The sequence below is a fragment of the Amblyomma maculatum genome, chromosome 9 (assembly GCF_055883805.1).
Source record: "Amblyomma maculatum isolate TAMU_Amacu chromosome 9, ASM5588380v1, whole genome shotgun sequence".
NCBI lineage: Eukaryota > Metazoa > Arthropoda > Arachnida > Ixodida > Ixodidae > Amblyomma > Amblyomma maculatum.
Window position 1 is genome coordinate 5,196,982 of NC_139352.1, and position 22,345 is coordinate 5,219,326.

The window sequence follows — 22,345 nt, forward strand, 5'->3', positions numbered from 1 at the left end:
TGTCTTATCACGGCCTCTGCCCAGAATCTTAATGTCAGCCAGTCGCGGCTGGCACGCAGTGCAGTTCGCGCAATGCGCTGCCAAATTTGACCCTCCACTCCTTAAAGCCCGCAAATGATCCCCTGCTCGATCATTAATACAGCGCCCGGTCTGGCCAATGTAGGCCTTCCCACAGGTCAGCGGGATCTCATAAACGACCCCCATGCAGCAGTCGACAAACCGCTTAGCATGTTTTTTCTCACAACCGCTCGGTTTTCCAGCACGCGAAATGCGTGAGCAAAGCTCCGCCATCTTCTTCGGAGCGGAGAACACCACCGGCACGCCATGTCAGTTCGCCACTTTCTTCACGTGGTGCGCAACCTTATGCATATACGGTACCACAACAGGTTTAGCCGTATTTCTCACCGGAGCAGTTTTCTTTCCAAACATGGCTCGCTTGGTTTTCCGGAGTAGGGCTTCCGTCACTGACATAATGACCGCGCAGGGGTACCCAGCAGACAGCAACCGCTGTATTTGCCTATTAAAACTCGACTGCACAGCAGGTCTGCCCTCCCTAAGTCGTGCCCGCATGCTGTGCAGTCGAGTTTTAATAGGCAAATACAGCGGTTGCTGTCTGCTGGGTACCCCTGCGCGGTCATTATGTCAGTGACGGAAGCCCTGCTCCGGAAAACCAAGCGAGCCATGTTTGGAAAGAAAACTGCTCCGGTGAGAAATACGGCTAAACCTGTTGTGGTACCGTATATGCATAAGGTTGCGCACCACGTGAAGAAAGTGGCGAACTGACATGGCGTGCCGGTGGTGTTCTCCGCTCCGAAGAAGATGGCGGAGCTTTGCTCACGCATTTCGCGTGCTGGAAAACCGAGCGGTTGTGAGAAAAAACATGCTAAGCGGTTTGTCGACTGCTGCATGGGGGTCGTTTATGAGATCCCGCTGACCTGTGGGAAGGCCTACATTGGCCAGACCGGGCGCTGTATTAATGATCGAGCAGGGGATCATTTGCGGGCTTTAAGGAGTGGAGGGTCAAATTTGGCAGCGCATTGCGCGAACTGCACTGCGTGCCAGCCGCGACTGGCTGACATTAAGATTCTGGGCAGAGGCCGTGATAAGACAGCGCGTGAGCTTTTGGAGGCATTCCATATCGGGAAAAGGGGAGATAGGTGTGTCAGCGATACGTCGGTGCGGCTCTGGAAGGCAGAGATCAGTTTTCTTGATCGGGTTTTGTGATGTTCCTTGATAATGTTTTGTAATATTCCTTATATTTTTTTTTCCTATATTTATGTGATTGTTATGTACTGCGCATGACCCCTTTTCAGCATATATTTGCTGTTATTGCTGCAATAAACCAGATGTGAGTTAGCGCGTGTCCTGTGTCTTCCTCTCTTGTGTGCGTCTTCCCGTGCGCTTTTTCTTCAGTCAATTTACAATGCACCATCTAGCCCAACTTCAAGTTTTGTTAAACTACCTTTCAAGCAATGAGGGCTCTTTTATATGTGGTTCTTCTAATTCTCCGTCACAAGTCAACATGTGTGTTTCCTTCATTGCCGTATTAACCTGCCGTGCAAGATTCATTGGTTTCTGCCTTCGGAAGGGTCTGTTGCCGATGGACGTGAGTGCCTTTCTGGGATTTCTGAGACCGCCTGGATACTTTTTGAAGAGTTTTTTTAAATTGTTGAGGTCCGAGCTGTGGCGACAAGTGCGAAGATGTCAGGACCATTTGCGGGCCCTGTGTTATGCGTTAGACCCTGGTTGGTTAGCCGAGATCAAGCTACGTGCCATTAGACGCCATGCGGCTAATCTGACGGAATTCCTCTGGGCCCAGACCTTGAACCAAGCCTTGCATTCGACTGAGGGCAGGCAGAGCTGTGTTCGTCGGGCTACTGATGTGGCAGTGGTTGGTGATACGGTGTTGCCGGGGGACATTTCCAATATTTTAAGCAAGGGTCCCAAATTCTGTCAGGAACCAAGTGTACCGGGCCATGAATTGCTCGCGCTCAATCGGCAAATAGCTAGGAAGGCTGCAGGAGAAGACCAAGAAAGATGCCTTCTTGATGGTGTGGACGCGCTGATGAAAACTGCCAAGACCTCCGCGGGCCGTTCCAAGGATGGGTGGGGGAAGGTTGTGTCCTTCTTCCAGCACAATGAGTTACGACTGCTTCAGTCTGACAAGGAAGGAGGCTTCGTGGTGTTGACTGAAGAGGAATACCACAGGAGAGCGCAAGATGCGATCGCCAAGAATTTCGAGGAAGTAAAGTCCAGCGCCACTAGAGTGAAGGGTAAAGCGGCTGCCTTGTGCAAAGACTTGGTTCTCGACAGGTTAGCAAATGATATTGTTAGTACTAGGTGCAATGCCCTCTCAGTGTTTTTTACGGCTAAAACACATAAGCTGAATGTGCCTTTTAGGTCTGTTGTTAGTGAAAATGGTACTTGGCAGCATGTATTAAGCAAGTACCTTCAGAAGCATTTAAATTCACTGCAGTTTCAAGACCCCTTTTTAACGAAGAATTCGAATGAAGTGGTGAGCTTTCTCGAGGATAATAAGTCGATTGGCTATGTGTTCTCTGTAGACGTGGAAGATTTATATTATTCGGTGCCTCATGCTGCCCTGTTCGTTGCTGTGAGAGATGCTATTGAAGAAAGTGGGGTTGTGCAATTTCAGAAATCTAGTGGTCTAACAGTGGATAATTTTATACGTGTGCTTGAGTTTTATATTGGTGTTACGTTTATCTCTTTTGAGAACAGATTTTATCGCCAGAAACAAGGGATATGTATTGGTTCTTGTGTTGCCCCGGTTCTTTGTAATGTGTTTTTAGCTTTTGTTGACCGCGCCCTTGAGCAGAGCTTTAATGGGAAAGGTGTTCTAAAGGTATTTCGGTACGTGGATGATTTTCTGATTGTTCTTAACAAGCTACCAAACTCGACGTACACTGACGCGGTGGGTGGGATTTTGGACAACTTTCGGCAGAATGGGAGAGGTCTGGTTTTCACTCATGAGCTTCCTTCACAGGGTTCATTGCAGTTTTTAGATATTAACGTTACTTTAGGGAATGATCATGTTTGTTGGTTGTACGCTCCGCGGGCACAGAAACAACTTTTGCCCTACTCTTCGGCACATTCTAAAACTGTTAAAAGAGCTATCGCTAGCCAATGCTTAGGGTCTGCCCTCACGAAGTCGTGCCCGCATGCTGTGCAGTCGAGTTTTAATAGGCAAATACAGCGGTTGCTGTCTGCTGGGTACCCCTGCGCGGTCATTATGTCAGTGACGGAAGCCCTGCTCCGGAAAACCAAGCGAGCCATGTTTGGAAAGAAAACTGCTCCGGTGAGAAATACGGCTAAACCTGTTGTGGTACCGTATATGCATAAGGTTGCGCACCACGTGAAGAAAGTGGCGAACAGACATGGCGTGCCGGTGGTGTTCTCCGCTCCGAAGAAGATGGCGGAGCTTTGCTCACGCATTTCGCGTGCTGGAAAACCGAGCGGTTGTGAGAAAAAACATGCTAAGCGGTTTGTCGACTGCTGCATGGGGGTCGTTTATGAGATCCCGCTGACCTGTGGGAAGGCCTACATTGGCCAGACCGGGCGCTGTATTAATGATCGAGCAGGGGATCATTTGCGGGCTTTAAGGAGTGGAGGGTCAAATTTGGCAGCGCATTGCGCGAACTGCACTGCGTGCCAGCCGCGACTGGCTGACATTAAGATTCTGGGCAGAGGCCGTGATAAGACAGCGCGTGAGCTTGTGGAGGCATTCCATATCGGGAAAAGGGGAGATAGGTGTGTCAGCGATACGTCGGTGCGGCTCTGGAAGGCAGAGATCAGTTTTCTTGATCGGGTTTTGTGATGTTCCTTGATAATGTTTTGTAATATTCCTTATATTTTTTTTCCTATCTTTATGTGATTGTTATGTACTGCGCATGACCCCTTTTCAGCATATATTTGCTGTTATTGCTGCAATAAACCAGATGTGAGTTAGCGCGTGTCCTGTGTCTTCCTCTCTTGTGTGTGTCTTCCCGTGCGCTTTATCTTCAGTCAATTTTCATGCCATTCGTCTGCGGATGGTAGGCCGAGGTAGAACGGTGGACAATGCGGCACTGCTGAAGAAGGGCTTCAATGGTCTCGGAAAGCAAAACACGGCCACGGTCACTGAGCAATTCTTTAGGTGAACCGTGGCGCAGAACGAGATGGTGCAGGACGAAAGACGCAACGTCTGGCGCCGACGCAGAAGGTAAGGAAGATGTTTCTGCGTAGCGGGTAAGGTGGTCAACAGCCACGATGACCCAACGGTTACCAGCTGGAGTGACTGGTAGTGGCCCGTAAAGATCAATACCAACACGATCGAATGGTCGGCTGGGGCAGGGCAAGGGCTGCATCGGAACGGTGGAGTGGTGTGGAGGGTTTTTGCGGCGTTGGCATTCCTGGCATGCGCGAACGTAATGACGCACGAAGCGGTACATACCCTGCCAGTAATAGCGGAGGCGAAAACGGGTGTAAGTTTTCAACACTCCGGCGTGGGCACACTGAGGATCGGCGTGAAAAGCGGCGCATATTTCCGAACGGAGATGCCGAGGAATGACAAGGAGCCACTTGCGTCCGTCGGAAAGGTAATTTCGGCGAAAAAGAATGCCGTCGCGGATGGAAAAATGACGAGCTTGGCGGTGAAGCGTTCGTGAAGCTGGGCGCAGGGAAGGTGTAGATAAAAGCGTGAGAAGAGAAGCGATCCAAGGGTCTTGCCTTTGTTCATTGGGCATGTCGGCAATTTCTAGCGAAAATGAGTCACTTATGGTGATAGCTGTCGAGTCAGAGCCACATTGAAGAGGTGACCTAGACACGGCGTCAGCATCAGAATGCTTACGGCCACACCGGTAGGTGACCTGAATGTCGTACTCTTGTAAGCGGAGGGCCCAACGAGCAAGACGGCCGGATGGGTCTTTAAGGGTGGACAACCAGCAGAGTGCGTGATGGTCCGTAACAACAGAAAAGGGACGACCGTAGAGATATGGGCGGAACTTCCCAATGGCCCAAATGATGGCCAAGCACTCCTTTTCGGTTACAGAATAATTCTTTTCGGCCTTTGTTAAGGTACGGCTGGCATAAGCAACAACGTACTCTGGGTTGCCGGGCTTTCGTTGTGCAAGGATAGCGCCGAGACCTACACCGCTGGCATCAGTGTGAATTTCGGTAGGCGCCGTAGGGTCAAAATGGCGGAGAATCGGAGGCGACACTATAAGGCGCCGAAGTGTCGAAAAGGCCTCATCACAGTCGGATGTCCAAGACGAAAGAATGGCGTCACCGGCAAGGAGATCAGTCAGCGGCGAGATGATCAAAGCGAAATTGCGGACGAAGCGACGAAAATACGAGCACAGCCCGATAAAACTACGCAGCTCCTTTAGAGAAGTTGGGCGTGGAAACTCAGCTACTGCACGGAGTTTCGCAGGATCTGGACGAACACCGTCTTTCGAAACAACGTGTCCCAATATAGAAAGCTGGCGAGCCCCGAAGCAGCAGTTTTTCAAATTTAGTTGCAGGCCGGCATCAGTCAAACACTTTAGCACACGCTCGAGACGGTCCAAATGTGACGTACAATCTTTTGAAAACACGACAACATCGTCCAGGTAACAAAGACAGTCATGCCACTTGAGTCCGCACAGAATTGTGTCCATCATGCGCTCGAAGGTGGCCGGAGCGTTGCACAATCCAAACGGCATGACGTTAAATTCATAGAGACCATCAGGTGTCACAAAGGCGGTTTTTGGTCGATCGTCAGCTGCCATGGGTACCTGCCAGTAGCCCGAGCGAAGATCCAGAGATGAAAAGAATTCGGCGCCTTGAAGGCAATCGAGAGCGTCATCAATACGTGGAAGGGGGTATACGTCATTTCGCGTTATCTTGTTCAAACGCCTGTAATCAACACAGAACCGTATAGAGCCATCCTTTTTCCTCACGAGAACAACTGGAGAGGCCCAAGGGCTGTGCGAAGGCTGGATGACGCCACGCTGAAGCATGTAATTAACGTGCTCGGTGATAACTTGACGTTCAGCAGCCGATACCCGATAAGTGCGCTGGCGTACCGGGGCGTGCGTACCGGTGTCGATGCAGTGAGTGACTACGGATGTGCGCCCCAAAGATGTCCGAGGAAGGTCGAATGAGGAACGGAAGCGCTGCAGCAAGCTGACGAGCTGGTCGCGTTTATCTGCTGAAAGGCTGGCATCCAGACAGCCAGAAAAAGCTGCAGTGGAGTCGTCGTTCTGTACAGAAGCGGGCAAGTCAATAGTATCGAGTTGCAGTGGGGTTGGGTCTTCTGAGACGGCAAATGTCATAGCGTCATCAAAGGACTCGACATGACCAAGACGTTCTCCACGAAGAAGCGTTGACGGACAAGGCGACGGGTTAGAGACGTATATGGCGCTGTAGCCACCACAGAAAGTCAGAAGGGCGAAAGGCAGGACTAAGCAATGGCGACGATTAGCGGCGTGAGTCGGAGTGAACAGAACTGTCGAATCAGAAAAGTCGGCGCAGGAAACGGGCACGAGGACGGTAGAGCAGGCGGGGATGTCAGTATCTTCGGCCACAGTTATCTTGTCGACGTGAAGCGGTGTGTCAGACGAGGCGGCCGGTGAAAGCGGAGACAATTCGATGCTGGCTCGGGCACAATCAATAATCGCATGATGACTGGTAAGAAAGTCGCAACCCAGAATCATTTCATGAGAGCAGTGAGGCAGCACAAGAAATTCGGCGACGTACAAAACACCCTGAATGACAATTCGAGCTGTGCACGCCGCAAGTGGTTGAATGCGATGTCAGCTGGCAGTTCGGAGAAAAAATTTCGAAACAGGCGTCGTAACTTTACGAAGTCGGCGGCAAAGGTTGGCACTTATAACAGACACAGCGGCGCCAGTGTCCACAAGAGCGAGAACTGCGACGCCATCAACAAACACTTCGATAACGTTGGTCGGGGAAGACGGAGGACTTGCACAAGTAGAGGAAAACGCAGTTCTCGCCTCCGGAACTGCGGCTGTTAGTTTTCCTCCGGGCCAGCAGGAGAGCGACGGCGCAGCGGCGAGAGGGAACGACGGCGGGGAGACGGCGATCGACGGGAGGAGTGGGAGGAGCGGTCAGGATAAAATGAGTCGGTAGAAGTGCCAGCAGGGACAGGGGGAGGGGAAGGTTCAAGGTTTGAACTGTAGTTGTAACTGTACAGGCGGGGGCCATTGCGGTATGACTGCGTGCGTTGGCGACAAAGCCGGGCGACGTGGCCAGGAACGCCACATGAATAACAGATTGGGCGGTTGTCGGAGGTCCGCCATGGATTTTTGACCGGACATCGAGGAGGCAGATAAGGGCGGGGCGGAGGTGGTGGTGGTGGTGGTCTGGCGGCGACAGCGGCGTACGTTAACGGGGCTGTCACAGGCGTAATTTGAGAGGTTGGCGGTAAAACTTCTGCAACTTGCTCCTGGATGGTGCGTCGAATTGCAGAATCTATCGACGGGGTGGTTACGGCAGAAGCAGGGAGGAGCGATAGTTGGCGAGCCACTTCCTCCCGTATAAAGGCCTTGATCTCGGGAAGGAGGGAAGGTGGTTCAGAAGTGAGACCGCATGCTGTCGGAGGTACGAATAACCGATCGTTCACGAGAGAACGCCGGGTAGAAGCTCGTTGCCTTTTGAGGACGTCTGAACCACTTCGACGACGGTTTGGGGGTTTCTGGCCGTCAACATGTGAAATGCATCGTCGGAGATTCCCTTCACGATTTTGGTGATCTTGTCCGCTTCAGACATACAAGGATCAACACGTCTACAAAGATCCACAATGTCTTCTATGTAGCTGGTGAACGTTTCATCGGGATTCTGAGCGCGGGCTTCGAGGCGTTGTTCGGCGCGCAGTTTGCGCACAGCGGGGCGGCCGAACACCTCGGAAAAGCTCGTTTTGAAAACCGACCAGGTGGGTAGGTCGGGTTCGTGGTTGCGGAACCATAAATTTGCTACATCGGTCAGGTAAAAGAGGACGTTGGCTAACTTCGTGGTGTCGTCCCACTTGTTGTAGGCGCTTACGCGTTCGTAGGAGGATAGCCAATCGTCTACATCTTGGTCGTCGGCGCCACTGAAAAAGCTGGGGTCACGCTGGCGAAGCCCACCAGAGCACAGGATTGTAGGGGAAGCGGTGGGATCAGTCGAGTGTGGAGTGGCGGTCTGGCTTGTTGCCTCAGGCATAGCGGATGGCGGAGCGAGTGTGCGGCTGCGAAGCTCCAGCGTGAGAGGAGGGAACGAAGAGCAGCCTCCACCAAATGTAAGGGTGCGTTGAAGCTCAGGTCGGTGTTCAGGTCGACCGTTTAACTAGCGCCTCAGTCTCTTGCGTCTTCGTCTTTTGTCTGCCGTCTTCTTTTTTAGCACGCGCCTTTCCACATACGCTCGTCGTCTTTGTCACCGTCGAAAATCACCGAGCGTTGGTGTGACACTACAATATATATAAACGAGCAATGTGAACGCGAGAAATTGGGAGCCTCGGTCAGAGAAACGAGCAATTACAGATAAACCGAGGAAAAGTGGCCGTCACGTCCGACTCAGAGACTTTGAGCTTCATCTCCAAACTCCATCCCGTTCGACGTGGCCGCATATAGAAGCAAAATGATGCAATCACAGACGTGCCCGGAGGTGGTGCCTTGCATGCACTGCCATAAGCTTCAGTTCATGGACGGGTCGGACACAATAAAACTTTGAAGACTGCGACCGTGTTGAAAGTAAGACTGCACGATCCTGTACGTACATATATTACATTACGTTCTTCCGTGGTTGTTGTCTTGCAAGTGTACAACAGCAGTAACGAAATAACACTCAGACTATGTTCATTGTAAAACTGGATTGTTAGCGTAACAAACGGCGAGCGACGGCGGAAGTTCGGACATCCGTCCCTCAACGGTGCCAGTGGTGCGAGTTGCAGGCAGCACATATGTCTCGTCGCTTCGATGGTTGGTGACGATGCCTATTGATTTAAGAAATTTTTTACCTGATCAACGATTGCTTTCGCCTAACTCTGTTCTCAGTCAAGCCTGTAAAGTTGCACTTACAGAAGTGTGCTGAATAATCGGTCTGGTCACAAGGAAACCAGCGCGAGAAATTAAACTACAAACGGAGGACGAGCGCTGTTCCAAGTCAACTCCACATTACATGACGAATATAAGCCCCTTAAGACATGATACCTTCTTCGGTACAATGTGAGACACTACTTGGTAGCCTCCGTTGGACAAGCAGTAAAATATTATTTGCAAGCGCCCAAATGAACCAACACCACCTGCACAACCATAAAGCATAACCGCTTCTCGCCTCGGCTGAATCGAAACAACTCGACACAGCAGTCGGCTGCGCGAAGATTTCCGCCTACCTTGATGCGCGGGAACGTGCATCACGATGCCCACCATGGGCGGCGCTAGCACAACGGGAAGAGACATAGGAGAGCGGACCAGCTCTGTATGTGTCGACTGCCGGTGCCCTTCTGTTGAAATGCATAAGACCCTTTTTTCCTGAAACCTCTGTTCTGAAGCTTTTGCTGGTATCCTCAAGTAATTGACGGCACAACAGGCAGTCACTGTCGTGAGAAAAAACAAGATGGACGAAACAACAAACTGCGAAGTCGAAAACGGAAGTTGCAGCCTGAAACCTGTGCATGGTGATTGGCCCATTTCTTGCACTGTCAAAGGCTGACTTCCGATAAAAGCCCTGTAATTTTCAGTGGCTTCGCTTTCAGATGCTCGAGGCAGCATCCAGATGCCAACTGGAGGTCAGTGCCAAGCTTCAATTAAGCCAACTCGCACGCATATCGCCCCCTATTACCAAACAAGTCAACGTTGGTCTATCGCTAAAGTGCATAGACGGCAACTGAAAGGCCCTCTTTTTCGAATCCTACCTAAACCATAGAAATATTTTACTTAATATCAATTACTTTATAAATTCGTCTGACATATACTGCCTTTAATTCAGAATATAAGTTCTCTTCTGAATTGCTCCATTCCCATCTATGACGTCACGCGTAATGTGGTTTCTCGACACGCCGATGCCTTCCGGACGACACCAAATTTCTCGCTGAAACTGAAAGGGAGACTTAACAGCTTTGCGCTAGAGAAACATTCCTATCTATGCAGGAAAGACTCCCAGGTGGTAGAAACTACTCCTGAGCCTTTCACTACGGTGCCCCTCATAACCTACATAGATTAGTGAAGCTGAGTGCAACGTATATCGCATCACAAATTAAATGAAAATTATACACAGATTGCTGATGTGTGAGAATGCGAGAATAATTACTGAGTAATAACTACGGCAGCGAATCATGAATATGTGTAATGTTTGTACATATTGTATATTGTGACAGACTAAAGTCTCGCGAAAGTCAGCGAGGACCACAGAGCGGCAGAGAACTACAGATAGGGCCAGCGCTTCATTGTCAGAACTTCGGTTTCCTCACCTCGAGAAGGCATACGCCCGCGATCAGCGCAGAGCGCTGACAAGGACTATACCGTTATCAGTATCTTACTAGCAAAGGCTGAGTAGCGGTACGTTGCACAATGCATATGCGAAATGATTCACAACTATATAAAACGTTACATTGCAAAATTTATGGCCATGCATATCTCACTATGTCCTGGTACCGTACACAAGCATGGAGCGTACACCAGAATTTAGTGTTATCCTAATTTCTTGCCAGTGTTGCCGGATCCCGCATAACAGCGTTCCTCGTGACTGCAGCTCATTGGGAAACTTAATTTACGGAAAATCCTCGTATATATTTACCCTTGATTCAGTCAAACCGTTCGAATGTCCCTGCAAGACCTAGGAGTAACATGTCTGACTGAATTCAAAAGTCCCGGTGGGTTTCTATTCCTACCTCAAATGTGCTGCACAAGATGGCAGCTCCTGCAGCCATGACATGAGGTCTCATGACGTCACACAAATAGCCTACCAATCAATGCATGGCCATGTCACCTGCCAGTTACCCTCTGTCAGAGCTCTGCTGGTGAGGACGACCGGACAGAAGCATATACATGCCACCTAGCTCCAAGCCTGCAATCCATGTCCCTGGACATCACTTCCTGCCAGTGGCATAGTAGTAACATCTCTGTGCTCCTTTTATAAACGCTGCAGGCTGTTCTCGTGAAGGGGCTAGTAAAAGTTTTTAATTAATAACCAACGCCTAAAACACCAATGTCTCGAAGTGCTCGGACACTGATGTATGGCAAGGTCATCTACACCTCTAAAACCGAAACTATAGTAAACCTGCGTTTGCCGTGCTGATTGCATGCAGAGCCGTGGTATCCAGCCTAGCGAAAAGAGAAATCATTTTAGCCGCATTGGCCTTAGCACGTTTCTAGCCACCCGCCTTTGCTCATAGCGTAGACAGAAGCAGTACCACTTGAAATAGAACGGATATGGTATTAACCTCTTCGTCCGTTCGAAGTTGCAGGAGGGTGCGTCATCTGTAGATTTCATCATATTCGCGAATCAGAACTAAGGCAGATCACAGAGTAACACAGAGGACAGACAAGAGCTAATTGCAGTTGCGAGCAAGGGTGCGATATGCCAAGAATCATCAAAGAACAAAGAAAAAGTGCCCGCCGAACTAGAAATACACTCGAAAAAAAAATTAGAATGGACACTTAAGCCCCACCTTTAAGAGTACGACGTGGTAGCGTAGGCGATCGCCCGACATCTAAAGAAGCTGTGCTTTAACATAACCTTATGAACGTGCTTGCGTAGGCTACGTGTAGCGTGCGTGACTCGGCATATAAGAGCATTGGAAGGTTGATACTTATCCACTCTCCCACGTCAAATGCCCAAAGCGAGTTGAAACTCCTTGGAAATTTCTGATATGCGGTCTCTCTAGGTCGCACAAACTATCGAAGGATTAGTTCCCGGCCATGCCAGCTGGTAGCTACGACCTGTAAGAGCCATGCCCGACAGTGGTTTCGCGTTCGTTGGAGGCGGCTGACGACAAGTCTTAGACGCGCAGGACATTGCAGGTTGCCTGTTCGATAATTAGGTACCCATGGTGGTCGCATTATGTTACGTGTACTAGCACAACTATAGCGCTAAGCGCCTTGCGTCTCCAGAAGAGCAGCTGCACTCACGCTTGTCGCCGAGGGTAGTTCTGGTGTAGCAGCTGAGGTCTCGCCTTGGGAGTGTACCAGTTCCTGCTCGGACGACGTGGAACGACCGCACGGTGTCTCGCTCGAATTCTTCTTCTTCTGTGATAGTCACGTTCACATCCGGGATATCCGCCAGCGTTTCATAGATTCCGTGTGCAATCGGATTGGATTGGTACTAAGGCTTCCCTTTTTTACCAGGTGGACCAGACAGGTCCTAGCCAAGTCAAATCCTTACTGTGACGGAGTCTGTCCCGCCCTGGCGCTACGCCACCAACATTATTTATCTAGTATGCCTTATCCAGTTCTCAAGACGTCGTTGATGATGATTGGTGACAGTGAAAAAGACGAAAGCTTAAGAGATGACACAGAAAGGTTGCCGGTAAAGACACATTTTATCGAAGTTGTGTTTTCATTTATTTATTTATTTATTTATTTATTTATTTATTTATTTATTTATTTATTTATTTATTTATTTATTTATTTATTTATTTATTTATTTATTTATTTATTTATTTATTTATTTATTTATTTATTTATTTATTTATTTATACTGCAGCCCCAATGGAGATAGCAGGAGAGGGAATATAATATAATTCAAGAGCAAATGAATACAGCACCAATGATGCAGCAAAAAAGGTTAGGGACGATGACATTGAAGCACAGACAAAAATTGGCTTAATGGAAGTGAGCGATCTGTACCTGGTAGTAAATTCCAAAATTCAATTGTTTTGGGGAAAAAAAAGCTATGTTTAAAAGTATTTGTACGCTCATAAAAAAGTGTAACGTTAAGCGCGTGATATCTTCTACTGGAAGATAATTTAGCGAAGGTGGTATATGCGTTGCTGGAGCGGCGACAGGACGAGTGAATAATGCCATGAAAAATTTTTAGAGTTCACGTACCGCTGTTCAGAGAGAGATATGTTAGATTAAGTGAGCACATTGCTGACGATGGCGAAAACTGATAGTCATAATGGTGGTTGATATATCTAATAGCTTTCTCTTTTTTTTTTTTGGGGGGGGGGGGGGGGGGGGACGTTCTCAACTATGTCTATTTCGAGTTGCTCGTATGGATCCCAGATTATGCTAACATAGTCAAGTATGTGGCAGATAAGTGTTTTTTTACAATAGTATTTGGTGTCGCGTGGAGAATTGGACAGCGCACGACGCAGATAGCCTAGTTTTTGCAGAGCTTTGGTCGTAATAGAATAAATGTGCTTCGACCAGGACATGTTAGTGGTGAATATGAGACCAAGATACTTATATTCGTTGAGTGTGATAATCATTAAATTCGTAGCTGGAGAAGGACGTGCAAGTTGCATTAGTAAAGAACATCACTACCGTCTTACAAAAGTTAATCTGCATTTGCCATGTTTCACAGCATCTGAAAAAATTAACCAATTATTCATTGAGGAGAATATGATGAAGGGGAGGTGCTATTATGTCGTATAGTACGCAGTCGTCTGCATACATTCGAATTTTAGAGGAAAGCTCAGAAGGTAAGTCGTTATATACAACAAGGAGAGGAGAGGTCCGAGGACCGACCCTTGAGGAATGCTTGATGACACATCTGCTGCCGAAGAATTTATTGAGTTAGAAGATACGAATCGGGAACTGTGGGACAAAAATACCTGCGATCCAGTCCATTAAATGAGAATTGTTGAGAATGGTATCAATTTTGACAGTGGTTTTGAACGAAGTGCGGTGTCAAAAGCCTTGGAAAAATCTATGAATATAGCACCAATATGAAATCATTTATCCAGGTTATAAGATATGTCATGAGTGAACTCGACAAGTTGCGTTGTTGTGCTAAATCCGCGTCTGAATCCATGCTGAATATCAGAAAGAATGGAACTTGATTCGAGAAATTCCATAATATATTTATATATTATGTGGCTAGTTTTCTGCATGAGTAAGGAGTTAAGATATTGGCTGGTAGTTGGAAAGTTTTTGCTTATTTCCTGATTTATGTAACGGAATCACTTTGGACATCTTCCATGATGAAGGAACTATGCCGGAGGCTAGTGATTTGTTTAAGATAAGAGTAGGGTAACGTGAAGTCCTTGAGGCGTACCGAACAAGAAACAAGTTTAGGATGCCATCAGGTCCTTCACTTTTCTTTGTATCAACGTTTAGTATGATATTCAGGACCCCTGTCCTAGGTAAGATATCGTTAATAGTGAGTTGGATGAGAGACTGAAAGCAGAGCAACTGCATGGTTATCACGAGTTAGAATTGAATGTAAATCTTGAAGGCGTTAGAAATTACTAACTGATCCCTAGTCGTTACATTGTTCACGAAAAAGGGCATACAAGAGCTGTCACGACGCAGAATGGCATCCCAGAACTTACAGGGATTACATTTTAACACATCTAGTAGCTACACGCTATGAAAAAAGTCTTTAGCTGATTTGTTTTTGCGCGAAGTTCCTCCTTTGCCTCAGTGAGCCTAGCGATGAGTACGGGGTTATGGGAACAATTAAGTCGTCTAAGCCTGCGAGCACAGCGTGACAGATATAATATATCTCTGGTCATCCAGGGGATGTTGCTATATTTCTTTTTTTTGTTTTCACGGGAATGAAGCGTTCGATACACGACGTGACAGTATACCTTCAAAATTCGTCACCAGTACATTCACGTCACACGATAAGCAATGTGTTTTAAAAGTGTCGAAACCGTCCGCCAATAAATTTATAATAGAGGTGTCATCAGTGTAAATTAAATCATGAAATGAAGTAAGAACGAATGGTGGCTTAGGAAGAATGCACGGAAGAGAAACAAAAACAGTCTTGCGCATGATCGAAATGCCATGTACACTTCAGAACGGTAACCATGGACGGGAAAGTATGAAGGTCCAGGACAGACTGGTAGGCTCAGAAACAATCGGAGTAAGGCCAAATTTCAGGATGAAATAATTCCCTATGAAAAGAGACATCATGACTATGCGTCGACACAGAAGGCCAATGAATTCCTGGCGCATTGAGATCACCAAGACAAATGAAGTTAGAAGAACCTAGATTGAGCTTGTGTATGAACATTTCGATTGCATGCAACGATTCAGCCAATTTTCCCGGTGGGCGATAGTATTAACCGATTAAAAAATGCATTTTTTTTTTTCAAGCAAAGTTTGCACCAGACCGATTCTGTATCTAAAGGAGCAGGGAGAACGGAGAATCTAAGCTCTGATTTACCGAATTGCCTGTCCGTTCAAAGAGTGATGTAGTTCGGCGAGTGAATTCCACGTCGAAAATCCCGTTGTGCAACCACGTTTCTGTGAGGGCAACTACTTAAGGAGATGTACGAATGAATGAGAGAGAGCAGAAAATTTATTGGCGATACTCCATGCATTAATATTTAGTAAGCGAAGGCGATCAGGTAGACTGGAATCTGGTTCGCCAGATTCGCCCAGCTCCCACCAGTGGATGCACTTATTGCTACGCATCGAGCCAATCATAAAACTCGCCTGCGACACACACCCAACGGGCAGCGCCTCCTTATTCGAATCCTTGATGAAGTAAATCTTCACTAGCGCATATTGGACCGCCTTACAGCACCATGGACAGAAACATTGGTAACGGATCCAAAACCCCTTCCAGCCAACACCAACGGGCCAGGAAGAAATCACCGGCAATGAAAGGTAATTGATATACAAGACCAGCACACCGGTCTCCGCATTTATACTGACGCCGCCCTATGCCATGACGATGACGCCGGCGTCACGTCTGCCACCACCGTCTACTATCACGAGGGTTCACAACCGCACAGTGGTCGCATGTACTGGTCCGCAACTGAACACGAGTTAACAGCCTTCGACGAGGCCCTTCAACTATGCAACAAAGAAACAGATAGTATCATCCTCGTCTACACCGACAGTCACGAGACTATGAAGCTCCGAAAGCCCGTTCTTACAAGACCTGCGTGCACACCGCATCAAACAGCACTGCCACTACCTGCAAGAGACCTCAGAAGTCTCCGTACGGATTCACTGGACACCTGGACATCACGAACAAGAGACAAGAAGAACGCCGGCATAGCCTTGATGTAGGCCAGTCAAACTCGGACCACCATTACTGTTCTTCAGTCTCCCTCGTCATACCGGACTCTGTCATCACATGGCTTAAACATGAACGGACGGGTTTGTTGCGGGACCTTGTCCTCGACATTACTCCTCCGATATTCCTTCCGACCTTTCTCGCCCAGCCCAAGTTCTCATTCATAAGGCGCGAGCCGGTACAGCATACACACCGGACATCCTGAATAGATGGCGCTGAACCAGGATCTGCTGCCCCAACTGCCCTGCTGAATCTGCAGCACTTGATCTGGACCTGTCCTGGCACGGCGAGCCTCCACACAGGCTACACATCTGCTCACCACATTATGACATACGAAGATTGGACAGCCCCAATACCGATGCTATAGTGCCTAGAATTCTAGGCACTATACCGATGCCAAGCTACAGTGGCCAAGCGCCAGCTTAGTGCCCTGCTAGACTTCATGTCGGAGTCTGGCGCCCTCAACATCACCTAACCTACCCCCTTCACCTGTAGGCCTCATCACGGCATCCTTATGAATAAATATTTATGAATGAATGAATGAATGAATGAATGAATGAATGAATGAATGAATGAATGAATGAATGAATGAATGAATGTGCAAGCAACAGTTTATGCGATTAACATGTTTAAAAGTCAACAAAGCATCTTCAAACTAGCCTCTAAAGAACGTTAGCTCACTCCCGCAACAATCATCACTGCTTCCTAATCTTATACACTAGATAGCGCCACTGGATCGATCAGCTATGCGAAAGTGACTTGTTTTGAGTCGCCAGCATTGCAGACGACTCTGATTATAATTATTTGTATTCTGACAAGGTAAGTACATATATTCCAATTTTGACACTGGAAATTATAGATTGTACGTGATCTGCCCGCCAAAGTTTCGAGCATTTGCGTGAGTAGGTTAACCGAGAGAAACATTTTGCGGCTCCCATTTAAGGTTTATACAACAGTGAGTACATGTTCGCCACATACAGGGTGTTCTGTATTTGTCACTCTGGTAGTAAAAAAAAAAAAAAAAAAAGTATTTTACGAAATTAGCTGGATTGTTTGGGCTGAAAATCTGACGAAAAGGTAACTTTTGATTGTCTACGCTTTTCAGCAAGTGATATAACATCTGATTTTGCCTGTATTTTTCGAAATCGGCGAAGAACTGCAGTCGACTGCGGCGGAACGTTTCGTCAAAACAAGCGAAGCAGACCGTTAGACAGGCAGTGTCATCTGTCGAACAGCGATGCAACAAATTTCCCAACCAGGGCACGGGCGGCCAGATGGCGCGGCCTGCGAGACCACGTAATAGTGCCGCGAGCCTTTGAAATCTTTATTAAGTTATTTTCAACAGTCACCCGCATGCGGCTTTATCACTGTGACTGTAGCCCAATAAACAGTTAATTCAAGTGCAACGCCAATGTCTTCGTTTGTGGCTACCGGACTTTTCGCGATTACGTAACAATAGTCATCAGTTACTATATCCATCTTCGCGATTATTTTGTCGCGCAGAGTGAGGCCAACAGGATTTATCCCTAGATGATCTAAGGTTTTTCTTGGTCGTTTGGAGACCCAGCGTCCTGTTTTAATACTTCATGGCATTTCTGTATATGTCCCCTTTAATCTGACACGAATTTGCATATGTTCAGGAGGAAGACAAAGGAAGAGCATTAAACGAGAAAGGAATCTATTTTTTGACCCGTCAACAGATTATGTCGCTTTCTTAAATCAACACAATTTTGCGAAAGAACCTGGTCAGCTTTATACGACCTAAAACAGATATCTAGTTGTACCATTTATTGAGGTAGAGTCGCTGGCCTACCAATCACAAAGAGTACATTTGATTGCGCTATTCAGAGGGGTTATAAAAGCCAATGAAGGCCGTCTATTTCAACGCAGCAGGTGCATAAGACTTGTACTCTGTCTTTATGCTGTCTCAGTGTAAATGGAGACCGATACGTTAAGGTATACGTGCACAGACATGGCTAGTATACTAGAAGAGCGGAATAGCAATTCAGCTATGTGAAATAGCCTATCAGATTTGTATTGGAATTAATGTCTATTGGACTAATAACCTATTAGGTTTCGATAAACTGATAGCTTATTAGGATTTTCGCTATTGGTACACGCCTATTGTATCTTCCTCATTTTATTTGGTATATATTTTTAGGCGATCACGACGACGAAGTGTTTCCTTCTTTTGCCTCGCGGAAGGGACAAGGTGATGACGACGAAGTGGGACTGGTTCCGTGTTGCTGCTACCCAATTCTTGGCCGATCCCCCTCTGTGGGTATGCGCCATAAGTTATTTGAACAACAACAACAACAACTGCTCGCTGCTACGCCAGTTCAGGCTGTGATGCAAATATACTGTAAATACATCGAGTTTGTTGCCGGTTTGTTGCCCCCCCCCCCCCTTTTTTTTTTTTTGTCGGCCCAGTACCATGTTTTTTCTGTTTTTCTACGCGTTGTTCATCTGATTGCGATTTTATGTTCGCGTGCTCCGACTGATAGCGGCTGCTCAGCGCTTATATATTGGACGTGGTGGCTCTTCCAATAATAAAGTCGGATGAGGCTTGTTCTTTATTTTTTTTAATTGTTACCGAACTAGGCAGTCGAACGTAAGAGAAGGCGCCTCAGAGTACCCTGCTTGGAATGCACTCAATTGCTATCAGCGTGACGTCTTCTTACAAGCTCCCTGTTGTAAGCGATGGTTCGGAGGGTGCATCGGTGGCCCCAGTACATAAGCATATATGTGCTGCTGAACTGAAGTTTACAAGTTTGTTTCTCCCTTCCTTCAATGGCCAGCCGGGTTGGTGACGTTAATTTTTCCGTTGCTCAGGCAGTTTACCAATTGCACCAGTTGTGCTCCTCCATCAAGCATGGGTACCTTATCAGACACCAGCATCGCCAACCTAAGTCAACACGAAGTCTCTGATATTTCCGTCGAAAAATCTTTACACTGTGCAAAATCCCCAACTTTTAATATTTTGATGAGTAATGATCCTGACGCCATTTACGAAGTTTCCTATGGAAATAAATAACAGGTTGTGCTCTCCAAGGAAGATTATAGGGCCGATTTATGCCTGTTTGGCACGCTTCCCACTTATTGAAGACGTGAAACACGCATCTTAGCTGACTAGTGGAATGAATTCATGTGCGCAGAGCTTTCCTAGCGTTTCAATGTTCCCGAAAGTGCAATCAGTGGTAGATGTCGCTCATTTGTAGTCTTCGTTACAGGCTTTTCAGCAGAAATAGCAAAGTACTTTATGCACCGATATCTCTAAGTTGTATTCAGCTTTTGAGCTATATATCACATGCATAATCTTCTCACTTTCCGATAACTGTTCCTTTGCTTAACAGCATTCCAATTGTCATATTTTTTGCCGCATACTAAAGTGTTTTTCGTGGTCCTTTCAACGTTTACAAGCTACCGATGCAAGAGTAGCCATTGTTGAAGCCTGGAGCACAAAATGATCAATAAACGTATGCAGTTAGCGCTATACTAGAGATGAGTTGCAAATGACTCTCATGTTTGCTTTCACGCTGCAACAGCCGTCAAGCTTCAAAATTGCACGGACTATCAACCGTTTACATAGGAAGTCACATCTTGCTGAGCCAGAACCTTCACCTGAGTCGTTCTCTGGGAATGTGGAATCAGCAATCAATATTTTAATGCGTGCTTTTAGAGAGTAATCATTATATAATTTACATCTTCATCTCAGTGCACGCAGCCTAAAACCTACAGGAAGCATGACACCCCTACATCTCCAAAAATTATCGGACTGCGCTTAAGTCTACCCTAGAGCGGAAATGGGAAAAGCTACTTTACAGGCCCCTTTTTTATTATCCGTATCGTCGTTGTAATCACTACTATCATCATCGATATCGCTACTAACTAAATTAACTGTTATTGTCATCGCTGCTACAGTCATTATCACTAACTGCATCGTCATTGTCATCGCTAGTATGACCCTTACGCTGCACAAGGAGGATTACGAGCCCTGAATGGAGTAGTGGTTTGCGCACTCGGCTGGGGATCGTAGGGATAGTGGTTCGATTACCAGTGGAGACAGATTTTTCTTTAGTGCGAAGGATGTTTTCTGGTGACGCTTAATGGTCACAATTTCTGCTCACACTTTCTGCTCACGCCAAGCATGATGCAAGAAGGGGTTTCGATTTAAGTAACACATATTTGCACAAGACTAGTAAGGGACCTGTGTAGCAAACACAAGAACCTATTTGAGCGATAAAAGACTGTACCATGCTAATATAGGATATGTTAAAGGAAATGAACCTATTCGTCAGACTAATAGGGACTAATAGGGAGCAGACACAGCAAATACAAGAATCGCTTAGACTAACACAAATTTGTATTAAAATTTTCGCCAGGGAAGGCTCCCAGGCCAAAAAGAAAAAAAAAAAAAAGATGTGGGCGGAAGAGACGAAATGATGGTGAGGAAGGGCATATAAAATTTCGAAGCATGCACATGACAAGGGAAAGAAACGCGATCAGAAAATACATCAAGGACTAAAAGCAAAGATCGGTCATGTTCGTACGTCTAACAGCGGCGCGGAAAAGGACAAAGAGCATCTAATTGAATGGGGGATAGCTTCCCCAAAGTAATGAAAATAACCTGATTGCTAGAAAACCACTGTTTCAAAAAATGGCCACATGTATGGGCCAACTGAATCTGGTTGCGCTGCAGTGCAATAAACAAGTTAGCTTTGCAATCTTACCTGCAGGCATGTTTCAAGAAAAAGCCCTGCCCGCCATTCATACGAACTTTAGTAAAGCCAAGTACTACCTGAAGTGATGTCGAAGTGCCGCAATTCATCGGCTGGAAGAAGTAAGACTTGAAACGTTGATGAAACCAAGTGAGAAGACGAAAAATGGATGCTTGAAAGTGTTTTACGCTGCCAAGACACAGAAACCTGAACGCCCCTTTAGAGTTCGAAAACGGCACCTGGCAAGAGCTCATGAGCTCGTGCACCATAAATTTTGAACACTGAAGAACATTAATCCTTCGCAGCTCCATAGAATTGATCGGAAACCTCGAACAGGGTGCCATTCTGCATTTACAGGTTTTTCAATTAATATAAAAGACCTTTATTATTCAGTTTCTCACAGAGATTTGCTCACAGGGATCTGTGAACGATCTGAAAGCGGAGAAATAACCTTGCGTCGACGGCTATATTTTCAGAAGGATGGCAGTTCTATTTTCAAAAACAGGGGTTCTTCGGTCGCACCTTTTTTACGGGACTTAAAGCTAATCTTTCTGACCTTCTGCTATGAATGTGTTCAGATACTTGTTGGCTATTGATTTCTTTGAGCAGGTGTCATATGTAAGAAAACTTTGATAGTGTCTAAAGAAGTACAGAGCATTTTTGCAAAGCAGGGTGTTCGGTGACACTTCACTTCGAAATAACCTACAGCTGGCGGTATCCAGTCCAAAATATTAATTTGGATTTCACCATCCTTAATATGTGCTGGCTGTACCACCCACGAGCCAAAAAAAGTCTACTGTCCATTCACAGAGAGCACTATATGGTTGTTAAGCGAGAGCTCGTGTCTTCTCAGCTGTCTTCATGGAGCCTTAACAAAATCCTGCACGCAACGCACGGCCGCTAGCACCCAAAATCAATTTGACTGCTGCAAGAGGCAGCACTTCCCGTCGACGTGACACTGAAACAGTTTGCCGAAGCCTTTGGCATCAACTTAAGGGCTCAAAGGATCACAGTAGCGAACACGGAGAAGAAAACAAAGGCAAGGAGCTTAGTAGTCCAGATAATACCGCACTTCCATTAGGTTTCACTAAATTTCAAAAAGCTGGCAGTATGTTCCAATGTAAAAATTTTTTTCTCAGCCAAATGCAAACTTCCGAAGAATGGCATTAGAAAACGACATGACGGTATATGGCAAAACTTCAAACGCAGTTCATTGGATGCTATGCAAACGTCGTTTACAGCTGCGGTAGTTGACCAGACACAAAGATGCGTCCATAAGAGGGCGAGGGAGCATAAACTATGCCTGTATAACAAATCAGGAAGCAACCTTGTCGAGCACTGCCAAGTTTGCCAGACAAAACAAGAAAATTGATGCAATTCAAGAATAAAGCAGAATACATAAGAACGGCTAAATAGAAAAAAAAAAAAAACTGAATCCTATTTCATTAGAAAGGTCG

The 22,345-nt window shown here is 46.7% G+C and overlaps 1 protein-coding gene across 1 annotated transcript; it reads left to right on the forward strand.

Annotated features, from left to right (window-relative positions):
* Positions 1 to 1,600: 1,600 nt before the first annotated feature.
* On the forward strand, positions 1,601 to 20,977 carry LOC146178141 (uncharacterized). The gene is made up of 3 exons (XM_084579641.1): positions 1,601 to 1,606; positions 1,820 to 3,725; positions 20,907 to 20,977. The coding sequence occupies exons 1-3, from the start codon at positions 1,601 to 1,603 to the stop codon at positions 20,975 to 20,977; spliced, it is 1,983 nt and encodes a 660-aa protein (XP_084435767.1).
* Positions 20,978 to 22,345: the final 1,368 nt, after the last annotated feature.